This window comes from Theileria orientalis, chromosome 1 (genome assembly GCF_000740895.1).
Source record: "Theileria orientalis strain Shintoku DNA, chromosome 1, complete genome".
NCBI lineage: Eukaryota > Apicomplexa > Aconoidasida > Piroplasmida > Theileriidae > Theileria > Theileria orientalis.
Window position 1 is genome coordinate 397,870 of NC_025260.1, and position 15,867 is coordinate 413,736.

Consider the following 15,867-nt stretch of genomic DNA (forward strand, 5'->3'; position numbering starts at 1 on the left):
CTTTATTAATTTTAAACTCAAAATTTCTTCTATTTACAATTTTTTACCATTTTTTTTTCATTTTTTTTTTAACTATTTTATCTATTCATTTTACTTATTAATTCTTAACTTCACTCACTCTTATCACTTACTTATTTTTATTATTACACATACTATTTTTACCATTTTCTATTTAATATATTTACATTAATTTGACACTATATTAACTTTATTATAATTATTATCTTCACTATTCTTCATCTTCCTTTTTTATTACTTTTAGTGGTATACTCTCCTTGCCCATTAATTCCTCTTGATTCACATCTTCCTTATATTCTTCTTCATCGTAGTCCATATCAATATCTTCTCCGTACTCGAATCTTCTTTTTCTCTTAATTTCATTTTCTACCTTTAGTGCCTTTCTTCTCAATTTTTCCAACCTTTTTCTATGATATTCCACTGCTTCTTGGTATTCTTCTGGGTACAGTATTGGTATCCAATCCATTCCATATGCGTTTGAAAAGTCTCTAACTTTGTCCATATCCACTCCCATCTTCTTCATCTTCTCATCGTTCTTTTTATCTCGATATTGCCTATTATTATTGTTATTATTATTATTATTATTGTTATCAATCCAACTGGTGGTAATCTAACTACCACCTATCTAGTTGCTGTTCATTAACTTTACCTGTATTGCTCCAGTTGTTCTTCGTACATATCCTTCATTGTCTTTCCTGCTTCCATGATCATCATGGGTTCGTTGTATCTTATCATGAACTTTTTCCTTTTTACTGAGGACCAGTAGAAGCTTCTCAGTTTTTTAAGCATGTGCAGGTCATACTTTTTGCAGGCGTGAACCTCTGCGAACAACCTCATGAATCTGCACAGTAGCGGGAACTTGTCGATGAAGATTATCCTCCTGCGCGTGCATTAATCCCTAGTTCAACCACCAACCAACCAATATATACCTATCTATTTTCTCATACCTCGAGTACCGATTCAGCAGGTAGCAGGCTGTTGCTAAGTCCTGCTTGTTTACTGCTTCTTCAAAGTGGTCTGTGTACTCCTTTACTATTTGGTCCGTACACCTCATTGGCCTTGACAGAAATGGCGACACTCTGTCGATGTTTACTTTCTACACATTCGTTAGTTCTAGTCAATCACAATACGCCTATTCTATTATCTACACAGTTATCCTTACGTTTGCGACTTTGCGTCTGTACGTTAGTGATCTGAACGGCCTTAGTCTTTGGAACTTTCTCAGGCACCTCACCAGCTTCTTCCTCTTGCACTCTATAAGCTTGTGGTACAGGTCTCTTACTGCGCACAGTCTCATTCTTTCATCGTATTCGCTCAGCTTCTTCATCAGTGATCTGTATGCCACTGTATCTTTGACGTGTATTTTCTTTTCTGGTGACGCCTTCGGTTCCACGTAATTCTCCTTGTACTCCGGTACTTCTGGCACTTCTCCTGGCTTCAGCCACACGTAATTTAACTTCGATTCCAGGTCTTGCTGCAGTACGTACTGCAACACGTATCTTCCCACCAGAAACGGCATTGTTCTTTCTAGGTTTTCCGGCTCCGGGTACTCGTACTTTAACCGGTGGTGAATCAGGTGCTCAAAATCCTTTACCAACAACTCACATTCTTCTTTGTTTAACACATCTTTATTATACTTCATCAGTCTATTTATTGAGCTAAAATCATCATTTTCTAAGAAATATCTTAGTTGCTTCATCAGCACTTTATGGTCATATATTTTGCCATACAGGTCATCTATGTCCTTTATATTCACTCCTGGTAGGCCTGTCAGCGTTGTATTAAAGTTTATCACTGAAGGGTCATGCGATCTCAATAAATTCTCGTAGTCTAGAGGAATGTGTTTCGGAATGGCGCTGTTTGGCAAAAAACCTTGTTTATAAATGGGCTTTTCATACAACTTCCATTTATTATTAAAGTTATTCACCTCATTTGTCTGATTATTATAGCCTTTTATGTTAATAAATGTATAGAATCCATTCTTTAAATTCTTATGCGATTTAAATTTTGGTGTGTATTGGTTTGGCGTTGAAATACTAATTGAGTAATTTAAAAATACCAATGTTAAGGTAGACAATAATGAAAAATTATAATACACTTTAAATTTTATATTAACCATTTAATATCTATGTTACATGACCATGTACACACTGACTATACATTCCCGTGGATTGCAATTAACATCAAACGTTACACATTATAAACAAATATCAAATTATACACTACTAAATATACATAATGTAAAACTCCCAATTTTACATTTATACTATTACCATATACCCACAATCTCTATTAATTGACTTATAAATATATTTTTAACAGTTTTACTAATCACAAAATAATGTATTCATTAATATATATTAATATTTATACATATTTAGCCCATGTGTTTATATTCTATCTATTGTATTTTTTTTACACAGATTCCTGCGATTTTGTTTCTTACAGTTCATATATGTCACACAATAACTCAATTTTTACTTTATTTTAACCTTTTAAATACATTTAACCTTGGAATCCTAATTTTTTTTGAAAAAAAATTTGTACACACTAGATCTTTAGAAGAATTTAATTTCCATCTTATTCAATTTAAGTAAAGATGCTTACACCTACTTTATATATTGATATAGAATGTGTCTATCATACGCAAATTATTTTTTATTTAATATTTAATTTTTATTAATTATGTTTTAATCTTTGTTCGTTATCATTAATTTAAGACTGTGATTGGATTCTTTCATTTAATTCCATAATTTCGTTAAAATCATATCAGATACTAAATTTTTACTTAAATATGTGCATAATTTACTAAAATAATTAAAATGAAATTACTTAAAATTTGGATTTTTGCCTCAATAAACTTGACCATATTTGAGATATATTATGCTAATGGAATCGAAATTATAGTTCCCGTGTCCAGTAAGCGTGATCATACAAACATAAGAATTTATTAGATAACCGGGCTACTACAAATTCTTTTGAATTGCCAATCAAATATCCAGAATCCTTTCCAAATATCACCAATAAGAATCAGGTATTTAGTTTAAAAAACCATTGATCTTCAGGCTCAACGAAAACAACATCCACCTTACGAAGAATTGGAAAATCGTATGTTAAAGAGAAGTCGAAAGGGGAAGAAGAGTAGAAATAGAAAGTCTAAGAAGAGCAAGAAACGGAAAAAGACTGTTATGAACAACAACGTCAACAAAAATTATGCAAAAAGTAATAGGCGCCCTTTTAAATCAACATCAGAATACACTTTAGATTCTGAATTGCCAATATTGGAGGACGACTACCTAGATAATTCTATTTTGGAGGCTGATTTGTTGGACGACACACTTGACTCGGCTCCAACTGACTACCTTGCTAGTGCTGATCCGGTGGATTCATCTCTTGACATAACTGACCCTTACAATGATATAGAACCATTGGATGATTTGTCAACCACTGGTGCATATGATACGGGTGACTTGCATGGGTCGACTAAAAAGTATTGGGACGAAGATCTGGTTGAGCCTGAGTATGTCATAAGTGAGTGGTTTGCCATTTTGGATGGGAAAAAGTTTGAGAAGAGTTCCGGATCTAAGTTCCCCTACGTATCTGATGGCGAAAACAACTACAGCAACACCTACCTTTCCAATAAAGAACAAAATTCAAGACACTTAACAAACAGATATTCGTCGGGCTCTAGGTACACTCCTTACGACAGCGACAGTGAAGACTATGTTAAACGAATAATCGTTGACCCTGAGGACTTATATGTTATACAACCGGATACGGGGGAGGACGTAGTGGAAAATCGTATTTTGGCTAAACGGCAGAGAGCGCGCCGTGGAACAGGACGTCGCAATATCGACTACAGGCGGCCTAAACGTGGTAAAAGCAGAAACCGGGGAAAGGGCAGGAGTGGCATCTACGACGTGCAAAAGGCCTTTGAAACTGAAGCTCCAGTGGATATCGGAACCTATCGCAGGTTCGACGAGGATGAAGTTGAACGGTATGGTCTCGTGAAAAGTGCGCCTGACATCGCTCCCAGTGACGACATGGCTGGAGTGGACGTTGGGGAAACCGATTTGGGTCCTATGGGTCTGGGAATAGCGGATACAGAGTACCCAGCAACCCAATCTGGGTACGATGTGGGTGACATAGACTTGGGTGATTCGCCTTATCTAAGTGATCCACTTGATAACTTAGATGGCCAAGCATCCGTTCCCACTGAGCGGCTCGAAAGGGCCCCTTACCCTCCCAGCCTTGACAGCTCCTCTGAGTACGTCCCGTTTGACCAAATTCTTTCCCACGACTATGACGACTTTGGAGACTCTGGTGGCTCTGGCAACCCCTACAACAGTGGACGTCCTGGGCGCAGACGTGAGGACAAAAAGTGCAAAAAGGAGCTGAAGCGTCTGCGCAGGAAGTACAACAATATTATTGGGAGGCTTAAAGAGCAAGCTTCTGAATAGTTCCCAGGTAACTTGCGTTTTCGTATCCTGAGAAATTTGGCCACAGCACTATGAACTTGTCGGCTACTTTGTTAAGTATTTTCCCGCTAGCCGACAGTGTCTTCACCCTGGTTAAACTTTCAATATATATTATTTTCGTCTTTCTCAGCAGCACTACCTACACGTTATTTATCTCATCTCTTCCATTCCATATCTACTTCTACGCCTACTTACGTTCCACAGCTTCACTGATATGCAGAATGGCACTGATAACCCTGGTCCGTTTGTTATTATCTGGAAATTATTGTTTATTTTCCATTTCGTTACTAGATCTGGGTTTAGCTTGTATGATACTATCAATGACTTTATCATGTTTATTACAAATGGTACTATTGTTGCTGTGTAGAGTACGAGTCCTCCTGATGGGTATGGCAGTGTATAAAATAAAGAGCTCAGGTCCCTATCCACGTCAGTCTTCTCTTCGTCTATCACACGGCATCAACTCTTTAAACTTACCTTTCGACTCCTGTTTATGCTTGCTGAGCAGTTTGTGTGTGAACACCATTGGTGAGATGCGGTCAAATTTCGAGTGTACGAAGCTGAACTCGTGCTTTTCTAACTCCAACAGTCTGTATATCTCTACCATTTCCCTGGTGTGTCCTCCTACTCATTTTTGTCTTCCTTTCCCTTGACTTCACTCTTACCCGGCCCAAGTATCAACGTCGTCTTCATCTTTCCACTTTTTACTGTCCGAACGCTCAGATTCCTCTTATATCTCACGTATAACAATAATATCAGCAGTGTGTTAAAACAGGCGGTCAGCGAAGCTACCACTGCTCCGGTCATCGTCCCCCCCGTGATACAGATTTACTCTATGGAATCTCACTCGTTTTACCCATTTATGGGCACACATGTATGTTACAAAATATTTAAAATCTGCGATTTACTTTAACAGTTGAGATTCTGCCCTCTTTGTCAGTGCTATGTGCGACAATGACAGGCGGAGCTCATCTATTCCCAGGTTCCTGGTCGCCGAGGTCGCGTATACATACTGGTCGAAGTTTTCGTACTCCTTTAGCATTTCTATCAGCTTCGAGTACTGCAGATGCAGTTCTTCCGGCTACGGTTGTTATTATTCCAGTTACTTGTTAACTGCTTACCTTGACTCTATCGCACTTCGTCAACACTACTTGAAACGGTATCTGCATATCCCTCAGCATACTCCACAGCTTATAGTCTTCGGCCACTGGCCCTTTTATTGAGTCCACTAATGACAATATCCGGTATAGGCTATTCGTGTGTATCAATTTCAGGTTTACTTTTCGTTATTAATTTGTCTGTTTTTTTTAAGTTTCCTTACCTACCTATCTGACCATCATGGCTATGTAACTACCTGCACGATTACTTATCAAATTATCTGTTCTACTTATTTACACTGCTCCTTAATTCTTACTTTTCTGTTCTCTCCAGGTATTTGTTTACCAGTACTGACCAATCGTTCCTTTGTTCCTGTGTTTGTTGTAATCTGTATTTCTGTTGCAAAACTAACATCTGACACTTTTGCGCATCCGTATCCTGGGAGATCTACTAGTGATATTTTGTTTCCCAGGTCAAATGTGAACAGGTGCCTCGTCCTTCCCTAATTATCCGCAATTCATCCTTCTGCTTCTTTTACACTTACTGGCGTCCTCGACACTGGTGCGTATCTTGGATTCTTCAACATTTGTGCGTTCGACGTCTAATAATATCCACTAAATATTCTTATTGCTTACTATTCTTCTTGCGAAGTTTGGTATGTGTTTTCCGTACAGAATTGCGTTTATCAGACTTGACTTTCCCACGTTCGAGTATCCTACCAACGCCACCTAATCCCTCACTTTCCATTATTGTCACCAACCTGTGGTATTCTTTGAATTGGCGCTTTATCTATCGTTTCTGATACGTATATTGGATGTGTTACCACTCTCCTCGAGAACAGTGCTCTTGCGTACGTTTTCTGTACGTTAATTTTACCCATTTCCTTTCTTACGTTCGATTCCGTCATCCATTGTGCTTCAGACTCATTTCTTGGATCATATATATTTACGTATGGTCTTGCCAGGTATGGTTCTATACTACATTTATGTACGTTCCTAACCTACCCGTCTTCAGTACTATATTTCTTAGTGATGTCTGTTTTATCGACAATTTCATTTAAAGTCAATTGTATATTGCTATTTTAATCTATGTTACTGCGACAATATTCAACTTTTTTTTTCTAATATTTTTTATTTTTGTCTGTTTATCCTCTGGGTGTGTATACTCCTTTTTCCTCATTCACTTATCTTTCGACTTTCTTATATCGTTTATAAAGTTTGTGGAATGTTTTTTTAACAGTTGTTCTCTTCTCATTGTCATTCTATCTATTGCTGATAGTTGATATTTTAACACACTTTCTTTTCCTTCTTCTCTTTCTTTAAAATCCTTTTCGTATTCTAACTTCCTCTTTTTATACAATTCATGTTTTTTATCCGATTTTAATTTTATTTTTTTATTTTCACTCCCGTATTTACTTGTACTTCTAATCTTTCTTCCAAATTCGTCCGTTTTTATTTTACTAGACTTATTTATCACTTTCTTTTTTCTCTTTTTATCTTCGCTATCGCTTGATTCAAAAGATTCTACACATTTTTATTGATTATATTATCAATTATCTATTTTATAATCTACTCTTACCATCATCTGACATAAATGGATCTAGTTCTCCTTTCTCTTCCTTTTCCTTATCTTCTACTTTTTTTTCATCTAAAATTCTATTTTCCAATATTTCTAAGGGGTTTGTTGAGCCCATTAACTATTTCCACTGTTTCAATAGTGCCACCTTATAACCTCGCTGTGCACAAGCCTAGTACGCTATTAGTTACCAACTTACCCTAATTCTCCAATTATTAGTCATATAATTTATCTATTTACTGTGTACAATTTGTCGATATGAGATTATGCTTCTGCGTTCGCGGACTTCTTTGCCTTTGCTGCCTTTCTTGCTACGCGCAACTTTTGGTACACATTCACGCTTCTTTCGCTTTCCGTCACTTCCCTCGGCGCCTCCGATACGAACTCCTGCACTACTGGCATTACTTTCTTCACTGACTGCTTGGAAAGCGCCAGTGTCTGCAATTTTTCTCTCGGCGTGTCCGACGGCAGGCCTGAGAATCCCTTCTTGGCGTTCTTCTTCCTTGGGAATACCACCAGCTTCGACAGGTACGTCTTCAGTCTGTTAACGTTCAGGTTCAGGCTCTCTGCGCACTTGTTCGTTCTTCTGTGGTCCACTGCCACTCCCACGCTTCTAGCCACCTTCTTTCCTAGTCCTGCTGCCTTAAGTTCCTGTAGCGTGAATCCGCGTCCAAATCTTAGCTTGTAGTTGTAGCGTCTGCTCGGCATGTGCACCAGTGGCCTCAGGTACCCTGTGGGCGTCACTCCTGATGCCGATGCTTTTTTATGGCGTGCCAGCCTCCTCGATTTTTTCTTTCCTGCTTGATTCAGGACTGGTTTCACAAAGCGGTGACTACATTTCACCTTGTGAACGTCCGATAGCATATTATTGTGCTTTACCATCTACGTGTTTCCGTTAATTTCTCTGAAATCTTACCTTGCTATGAACTGTATTTTAGAGTAAAGAGTGTATAACCTAAAATATTTTATTAGACAGAGCGATGTGGTGTATACTTCCTATATTAAATAAACACGCACTAGTGTGACTTATAATATATACTATGGAGTGCATTGCTTGAGGTAGAACCTTTAAATAGAATCCAAACACTATTTATTATAGACAGTTAATCTTACCAATAATTTAAATCTGATCCAAGACCGGGACGATTATATTTAAATACTAAATATATCGAAGTGTTTATTTGTTTTACTCCTTTATCAATATACGCCTGTGTCGGTTCGCACTTAGGTGGGGCTCCAGCAGTATTCTTTAAACCAGAATCTTCGCCACTCAATTTTGATAATTTTTATTTACATTTCACAAGTTACCTTTAATTTGTCACAGGTTAGTTGATTTACTATTCCTTTTAATCCTTTTTACCTTCTCCTTATTATCCCCCTTACTTATTCTTTCTAGGGTCTTTGTTTTATTTCAATTCTGCATCTTCCCTTATTTACTTTTATCTTTTCTTATTTTTTCATTAGGATGGTATCAAGTTCTTCTAAGAATCAGAAGGTCCAGACTTTCGGCCGCAAGAAGCGCGCCGTATGTGTTGCTCTCTGTACCAAGGGCACTGGCGTCGTCCGCGTCAACGGCAGGCCCTTGGACCTGCTCGAGCCGGTCGCCCTGCGCACCAAGGCTTTGGAATCCCTTTATATCGTCGGTATGAAGCGTCTTAGCAAGCTCGACGTCAGGCTTCGCGTCAGGGGCGGCGGTTTCACCTCCCAGGTCTACGCTCTCAGGCAGGCTCTTTCCAAGGCAGTCGTCGCCTACTACCAGAAATACGTCGACGAGGCTTCGAAGAAGAAGCTCGTGGACGAACTCGTCAGTTACGACCGTTCTCTCCTTATCGCTGACTCTCGCCGCTGCGAGCCTAAGAAGTTCGGAGGTCCCGGCGCACGCGCTCGCTACCAGAAGTCATACCGTTAATCACACTTTAATTTTACTTTCCATTTACATATGCGTTACCTACCACACAGTATATACTCAAAACATTAACACACTAAAGGGCTGTTTGAGAGCCACTAGAGCCACTGGAGGCTATTGAAGGGCATTAGTGAGCAGTTAAAGGGCCGTCAAGGGGCATTAAAGGCCGATCAAAGTGCCCTTAGAGTGCGTTTGCTCCTGAGATGATCTCTATGAGCTCCAGTGTGATCTTTGACTGCCTTGCTCTGTTGTACCTCAGCGTCAGCTTACTCAGCATGTCCGTCGCGTTCGACGACGCGTTGTCCATTGCCGACATTCTTGCAGACTGCTCCGACGCCAGCGAGTCGAGCATGCATCCGTATATACAGGACGTGAGGTAGAACTCGTAGAAGTCAGGGTAGAACTTCCCTATGTCCGGCTCAGTCTCAAACACGTTCAGTTCGCGCTTGTTCATCTACACCATTAGTTGCGACTGACAACTCACCAGTAAGTATTGTTTCCAACTCAACACGTCCAACACCCTCGTCTCGTAGCTGATCACCGATTTAAAGTGGTTATAGACGATTTTAATATTGTCGTGATTGGCCTAATAATAATAATAGTCTTTGCAATATTTACTAAAGTAGGTATTGTGCTACAACTAGTGTTTGTGTTAACGTTATGTTGTAGATGTGTTAACTTTATTACTAGTGTTTGTGTTAACGTTTTGTTGTATACAGTTAGGTGCTGTGATACTCTATCCATTGGTTTACCTGTCTCAGTAGCTCTGCTATGTATGCCGCCTTTGCGTAATTGAATGGCGTCTTCGTCACCTCCGTGAACACGTTTTTGAACAAATTTTGGTAGTTCCTCTGCAGGGCGCTCCTTGCCTTTTCCCCTATCACGTAGAGTGAGTATGCCGACGACTGTGAATCTACGCTCTGCAACAAATTCCTGGTCGCCTTTGCTATGGATGAGTTGATGCCTCCGCACAACCCCTTATCTGAATACAACTTTAGTCTACTTTCACGTACCAGATGCCATTATAACCAGGGCTGTGTCCTTGTGACCGGTATCCGTGCTCGATATTGGCAACAAGTTCAACACATCCTGAATTTAAAAATGAAAGTGCAAACGCGTACTTGGGATGGCTGTGTAAACGGACGTCCTATCTCCAGCCTCCTCTGATCGGCTCTAAGCTTAGAAGCTGCAACCATCTTCATTGCCTTCGTAATCTACAAAACACTCATTTCAACTCAGCCTAACCTTTTGAATCGACTTAACTGACTTAATCCTTGCTGCCACTGCCTGAATATCGCCACTTCCAAAGTTGCGAGTTTGTACTAGGTTAAAATTATCATGGGTCAATCTGTTCACATTTAACCAGGCGTTGGCAATGGGCCTTAGGGCAGCAATTGACCTAGAATAAAGGGCCATATTTAAAAAAATTAAAAATATAATAAATATGAGTCAAAGCAATTTATGTATAGGTATTTTGATTTAGAATCCTAAACACTCTGATGTTGTGTCAGAAACCTGAACACATTAAGGGCAAATCGACTTATAATTAAACAAAGATTATACCAACTGAAGATTTTCCGTGGTAGGATACTTAACTTTATTTACATATCATGTCTGATGGTTGTTTATGAACATTTGTTTCATCCATGGGTGGGGATGAACAATCAGATAAAAGTAACATATAAACCTACTTTGACTAATGAATTTAGGCTACAATGTAAAATAATTCCAAAATTAGTTTACTCTTTTTAAAATTTTATTCCAATTTCAATTATCTCGTGTATATTTTAATATCTGTGTTTGTTCATATTTTTTACGTGATTAACATTTAAATTAGTTTATTCTAATATTTTATGCCTATTTTAAAATGGATAGAAACTTGGATGTGTCCAGTGAGGAGTAAGTTATTCCCTATTCGACAGTTTGTATTCATTTATATGTTTTACACAGAAGGTGCCTAATTATATTTTAGTGTTGTTAAGTTAATTTTGCAATATCTTAAGGAGAATGGTTTAAATAAAACGCTGCTGGTTATGCAGGAAGAAACAGGCGTTTCCCTAAACAGTGTTTCGAACATCGAGTCCCTAATTGCAGACGCACAGATGGGTCGCTGGAGCCAAGTTTTAGATGCAATAGACACAATGAAGTTATCGCAGGACACTTTGTATAAACTATACGACCAGGTGGTTCAGTCTATGGCTCACTTACGTTTAGATTGTCAGGGAACTTGTTGATTTAAAGGAGTCTAAATTGGCGCTGCTATTGCTGGAGAGTTGCACGCCACTCATATCAATGCAGAAGACTGACCCCGATAATTACAGAAGACTGCTGGACCTGTGCAGAAACAGGCCTAGCGACTCTAAGGAGATATATGCAGGCCTGTCAACAGACTCCTCGCATCAGCACTTGACCAAGGAGAAGAAGAGGAATATTGTGGCGGAGGGTTCGTCGACTCTATTAACAATTTTGTATAGCTCTTGCGAAGGACATCGAATATGTTCCCCAGTCACGTCTTTTGGCGCTGATCGGCATGGCCCTGAAGTGGCAGAATCACCTGGGCCTGATACCTCCCGGAGACAGGTTTGACGTTTTCAAAAGCACGTCCAAGACGTCGGACGAAAGCACCCAATTCGCCAAAAACATTAATAAAATTATTAAGGTATTATTATTTCTCTTATGAGGATTAATTCTGTTTTAGTTTGCGGAAAACTCACATCCCGAGTGCGCAGTTTTTACTCCAAATGGGCAGTATTTGCTATCAGGGTATCCCTTTAGTTTCACAATTCATTTTAGATCGTCCGATGGCTTTATCGAGGTCTGGAACTGGAGTGTGGGCGCCTTGGACACTGAATTGTCGTACCAAGCGCAGGTACTTTCGATTCAATTTAACGCAGTTTGACCATGACATCAGGATCATTTTATGCTTCACGACACTTTAATCACATGTTTGGCAGTCAGCAGAGACTCTGAAGTGCTGGCAAGTGGTGATCAAAGGGGTAACATCAAGGTTAGCAATCATAAGTCTGAGTCGATAAGCTAATAAATCATTTTAGATTTGGAAAATAGGCACTGGGGAGTGCCTGAAGTCAATGAACAATTCGCACAACGGAGGTTCGTCAACAAGCTGTGACTCAACTTTTAGCTGTTACGTGTGCAACTTTCAGTAGAGATTCTTCCAACCTTTTGACTGGATCGTTTGACTCCCTGGCAAGGTTAGTACACGGTAGTTACATGTTTACTCATACGTAATATTCAAAGTACACTAGGTTGAGTTAATAGTGTTACTTTTAAAAGGCTGGCCAACTACTTACATCAGTTAACACGCCCCCTACTAATCACATTTAGAATACATGGATTGAAGTCGGGAAAGCCGTTAAAGGAGTTCAGAGGGCACACCTCCATAGTTAACACTGCGGTGTATTCAAGTAACCTGACCCCTTTTAAGATAATCAACGTGTAGATGATGGCACGAAGGTGATAACTGGGTCCAGTGATGGATTCGTTAAAGTGTGGGATTCTAGGTCATGCGAGTGCCTAAAGTCATTTCCAGCATTCACTCAGCGTGAAAACGACGATCCGGAGGGGCCTCTCATATCCAAATCGGTGAATACGATCGTAAATTTGGCAGTACGTTTCAGTCAGTTGTGATGAACGTTGCTGTAGGGACAGAATGACCTGTTTCTCGTGTGCTCAAAGTCGCCAGTATTAAAGGTGTTTAACCTAAGTGGGAACTGCCTGAGGCAATTTACTCCCGAAGAGGTGGAAAACGTGTCATTTCTCGATGTTTCAGGTACCAGGTTCGAGATACAACTGCCTTTAGCTTCCAAAAGATCGGAGTGGATATACGCACTCGGGGACGACGATCAGCTGTATTGTTTCAACTATAAATCCGGAAAGCTGGATAACGTATTAAAGGTAAGTTAGGCGGAGCTTTAGACAGTGAAAACAGGTTCACGACAAGGAGGCGATAGGGGTCACACATCACCCATACAGCTCGTTCCTGGCCTCTTGGGGACTCGACCGCACGATTAAAATCCTGTGCCCCTAATGTCTTGCAGTTTCGTACATGTTACTGTTAACACCACTAGGATTCCTCGGTTGTCGTGTACGTTGTTGCACATTGTATCATTTGTTTTACAACAATTTTAAAAATAAATTTTTAATAAAGCTAGTTATATTTGTAAATGTATTTTTAGTTAATTTTAATAATTTAATAAAGTTTCATAGTCTTCTTGTCTATTCATGACTTCTAGTTGTTTTTTTTAAAAATAATCACAGTTAACACACTGTTTGTATTTAAACATGCTTCAATATTTATAATTTTATGAACACGTAAGTATTTTTCGCTGAACTGTTCAAATAATGAGTACTAAAAAGGTCATTAGCCGGAAGGAATGTGTTACTGTAATTTTGAATTTCTTGGCCTGGAAAGACTACCATCCGTGCTCGGAGAAGGACCTCCTTAAATCGCCGCCCCTGAATGTCCTGCTGAACATCTGGAACTTTCTCTTCAGGTTCGTTTGGACAGCGCATAGCTTGCTTTAGGCTCATAGACTCCAATGTGAACATAACGAAGGAGAACATGGCGGTCGAGGTTCCGAAGTTCTACAACGAGTTCGGCTACCCTCACACCATGAAGACCTCGCACCTCAGAACGCCCACAGCTGACCACCAGTGGGAGTCAAACCTGGTGGCTCTGACTTGGCTGTGCAAGCTGCTGCTATATGAACACCAGGTACCCGGGCAATTGCTCATCACTTTGTAGAATTTTGACAAGGAATTTGAAAATAAGACGATGCTGAGACAGACCGACAGTTATATGTTCAATGTCGCCTCGAAGATGAACATTAAGAATACCTTGACGTCCATGACGATCACGGAGCTGACGAACAAGCACTTCCAGTTTTACATAAAGAGCGAGGAGACTGGGAAGTCAATTGCGAATGACGTGGACGCTAAGCTCAATAATATGATCGCAAAACTGCAGTCGAGTGTCGATTCGAAGAAGAGTGAGCTTGAGACTCTGCGTTCAAGTTCAGTGAAGATGCAAAACGACATAGAGGAGTTCGGTACGTTCACGCCCTAATCTTAACCACCTTAGATAAACTTAAGGAGCGAGTGAGCACTCTGTCCCTAGAGCTATCCCAAATTGAGACGCTGACTGAGAACATAAAGGATTACTGCACTAGACTGGTACGTTGCTCCGTTTGTGCATTTTTACTTCAGAAACGTGAGCTTGACTCATCAAAACACATTCTCAATGAGGAAACCAACTATTTGTTGGAGCTTGAGAGTAAGAATAAGGAGATAAACGACATGATGAAGACCAGAATAGTATGTTAATATTAACAGCTGTCTCGACTGTGGTTACTATAAATCCTTATTCAGGACGGCAACGATATCAGGGGCTTGAATATAGCAATAAACGAGCTGAAGATAAGCCTATCAAATTCTGTGAAGGTTTCTAATTAATTTTTATAACTTTTTTTAGAACATAAAGGATTTGGAGATGGAAATACCAACTCTGTCGTCAAATGTATGTATTTAAGTACAAACACACACACACACACATATATATATAAACACACACACACACACATATAATCACGTTTATAATTACTTTTAGGTTACAAACACTAAGCATAACTTGGCAAAATCGCTATCATCCGTTAGTTTGTTTAACCTAATTCCCTCTCAGGTCTCTAAGACTTATCAACTCATAATGAACAGTCTATCTACCCATGGCATAGATGTAAGCTATTGGAAAAAGCTGGATAGGCTCCTAAAGTCAGTTGATGAGCATTCTGTGGATAAGCTCGTAAGTAGCACTTTACTACTCTTGGTACTGCTATTACTGTAAACTCTACTAGTTATACTATTACACTACTACTGATACTATTACTGGTACTACTGGTACTAATATTAATCATTTGCAGCTTTCGATCACTGATAACTGCCTAAAAATCGTGGATGAAGCCCTCGTTAGTGAGACTTTGACCTTTAAAAACGTTAGTTCTAGCCCAATGACCCTGACCTTAGGAGTCTGAGGTGAAGATACAGCACAATGAGACCCTGTCCGACCTTGAGAAGAGTGAGAAGCTTCTGAAGGAGGTACTTGCCCACTTACAATTCGCTCTTTATTAGGAAATCGCAGAGCTGCAGGCCAAGGAGTCCGAGTATTTCAAGTCCAGCCTCTTCAACAAGGAAAAATCGCAAATTATCTCTGAGACTGACTACATTGTCTCTGTACGTTTACCGCTTTTTACATTTTACTTCAGATTATCAAGTCCACTGCCAAGGATGAAATGGTTTTTAAGCTTATTATCTCACTCTTATTTCAGGAAAACAGCAAGCGGGAGCTTGAAAACGCCACCAACGACCTTCAACAGGCACACAAGCGCCTATCTGAGGAAAAATTCCAGGCTAAATCAAACTTAAACCGCTATTTGAACAACATTAAAGAGGTGAGCCTAGTTCTGATGCCACATTAACAATCTGTATTGTCACTATTGCCATTACTACTACTATTGCCATTCACTAATATTAATACTGCTACTACTATCATTAATACTGCCAATAATACTGATACCATAACTAATACTGCTATTATTAATAATACTATTATTAATACTGATACTAATACCATATCTATCTTAAGGGAATCTAATATTTAACGTGTAGCTCGTTGAGAAGGTAGAAGATTACAAGTCCAGAAACTGCAACATGATGAAGGAGTTAGTTTAAAATCCGTTACGTCACTTTAGTCTTCTGTCACTCCAGAGACAGTCTGCT

At 39.4% G+C, this 15,867-nt stretch overlaps 10 protein-coding genes across 10 annotated transcripts; 4 read left to right on the forward strand and 6 right to left on the reverse strand.

The window, feature by feature from the left end:
* Window positions 1-229: 229 nt before the first annotated feature.
* TOT_010000182 (conserved hypothetical protein) lies at window positions 230-2,137 on the reverse strand (the record flags this gene model as incomplete). The annotated part of the gene is made up of 4 exons (XM_009690720.1): window positions 230-572; window positions 668-898; window positions 966-1,114; window positions 1,181-2,137. The coding sequence occupies 4 exons, from the start codon at window positions 2,135-2,137 to the stop codon at window positions 230-232; spliced, it is 1,680 nt and encodes a 559-aa protein (XP_009689015.1).
* A 703-nt stretch (window positions 2,138-2,840) lies between these two features.
* TOT_010000183 (conserved hypothetical protein) lies at window positions 2,841-4,478 on the forward strand (the record flags this gene model as incomplete). Its single annotated transcript, XM_009690721.1, has 3 exons — window positions 2,841-2,943; window positions 2,973-3,052; window positions 3,084-4,478. The coding sequence occupies 3 exons, from the start codon at window positions 2,841-2,843 to the stop codon at window positions 4,476-4,478; spliced, it is 1,578 nt and encodes a 525-aa protein (XP_009689016.1).
* A 119-nt stretch (window positions 4,479-4,597) lies between these two features.
* Window positions 4,598-5,303, reverse strand: TOT_010000184 (hypothetical protein; the record flags this gene model as incomplete). The annotated part of the gene is made up of 4 exons (XM_009690722.1): window positions 4,598-4,635; window positions 4,676-4,942; window positions 4,974-5,086; window positions 5,125-5,303. 4 exons carry the CDS (start codon window positions 5,301-5,303, stop codon window positions 4,598-4,600), a joined length of 597 nt encoding a protein of 198 aa, XP_009689017.1.
* A 302-nt stretch (window positions 5,304-5,605) lies between these two features.
* TOT_010001220 (uncharacterized protein) lies at window positions 5,606-6,474 on the reverse strand (the record flags this gene model as incomplete). The annotated part of the gene is made up of 6 exons (XM_009690723.1): window positions 5,606-5,775; window positions 5,848-5,874; window positions 6,003-6,096; window positions 6,154-6,195; window positions 6,230-6,322; window positions 6,355-6,474. The coding sequence occupies 6 exons, from the start codon at window positions 6,472-6,474 to the stop codon at window positions 5,606-5,608; spliced, it is 546 nt and encodes a 181-aa protein (XP_009689018.1).
* Window positions 6,475-6,773: 299 nt separating this feature from the next.
* TOT_010001221 (conserved hypothetical protein) lies at window positions 6,774-7,287 on the reverse strand (the record flags this gene model as incomplete). Its single annotated transcript, XM_009690724.1, has 2 exons — window positions 6,774-7,117; window positions 7,173-7,287. 2 exons carry the CDS (start codon window positions 7,285-7,287, stop codon window positions 6,774-6,776), a joined length of 459 nt encoding a protein of 152 aa, XP_009689019.1.
* A 146-nt stretch (window positions 7,288-7,433) lies between these two features.
* Window positions 7,434-8,033, reverse strand: TOT_010000187 (60S ribosomal protein L13; the record flags this gene model as incomplete). The annotated part of the gene is made up of 1 exon (XM_009690725.1): window positions 7,434-8,033. One exon carries the CDS (start codon window positions 8,031-8,033, stop codon window positions 7,434-7,436), a length of 600 nt encoding a protein of 199 aa, XP_009689020.1.
* A 601-nt stretch (window positions 8,034-8,634) lies between these two features.
* On the forward strand, window positions 8,635-9,078 carry TOT_010000188 (40S ribosomal protein S16; the record flags this gene model as incomplete). Its single annotated transcript, XM_009690726.1, has 1 exon — window positions 8,635-9,078. The coding sequence occupies one exon, from the start codon at window positions 8,635-8,637 to the stop codon at window positions 9,076-9,078; it is 444 nt and encodes a 147-aa protein (XP_009689021.1).
* A 178-nt stretch (window positions 9,079-9,256) lies between these two features.
* On the reverse strand, window positions 9,257-10,491 carry TOT_010001222 (ATP synthase subunit gamma, mitochondrial precursor; the record flags this gene model as incomplete). The annotated part of the gene is made up of 6 exons (XM_009690727.1): window positions 9,257-9,529; window positions 9,560-9,661; window positions 9,828-10,057; window positions 10,089-10,164; window positions 10,197-10,289; window positions 10,321-10,491. The coding sequence occupies 6 exons, from the start codon at window positions 10,489-10,491 to the stop codon at window positions 9,257-9,259; spliced, it is 945 nt and encodes a 314-aa protein (XP_009689022.1).
* Window positions 10,492-10,942: 451 nt separating this feature from the next.
* TOT_010000190 (uncharacterized protein) lies at window positions 10,943-13,123 on the forward strand (the record flags this gene model as incomplete). Its single annotated transcript, XM_009690728.1, has 12 exons — window positions 10,943-10,974; window positions 11,048-11,258; window positions 11,290-11,518; window positions 11,550-11,734; window positions 11,774-11,944; window positions 11,987-12,082; window positions 12,129-12,186; window positions 12,218-12,287; window positions 12,421-12,500; window positions 12,536-12,702; window positions 12,739-12,981; window positions 13,025-13,123. The coding sequence occupies 12 exons, from the start codon at window positions 10,943-10,945 to the stop codon at window positions 13,121-13,123; spliced, it is 1,641 nt and encodes a 546-aa protein (XP_009689023.1).
* A 314-nt stretch (window positions 13,124-13,437) lies between these two features.
* Window positions 13,438-15,819, forward strand: TOT_010000191 (conserved hypothetical protein; the record flags this gene model as incomplete). The annotated part of the gene is made up of 13 exons (XM_009690729.1): window positions 13,438-13,589; window positions 13,621-13,810; window positions 13,841-14,144; window positions 14,177-14,268; window positions 14,302-14,409; window positions 14,464-14,535; window positions 14,567-14,611; window positions 14,702-14,893; window positions 15,012-15,083; window positions 15,115-15,186; window positions 15,220-15,321; window positions 15,354-15,539; window positions 15,757-15,819. The coding sequence occupies 13 exons, from the start codon at window positions 13,438-13,440 to the stop codon at window positions 15,817-15,819; spliced, it is 1,650 nt and encodes a 549-aa protein (XP_009689024.1).
* Window positions 15,820-15,867: the final 48 nt, after the last annotated feature.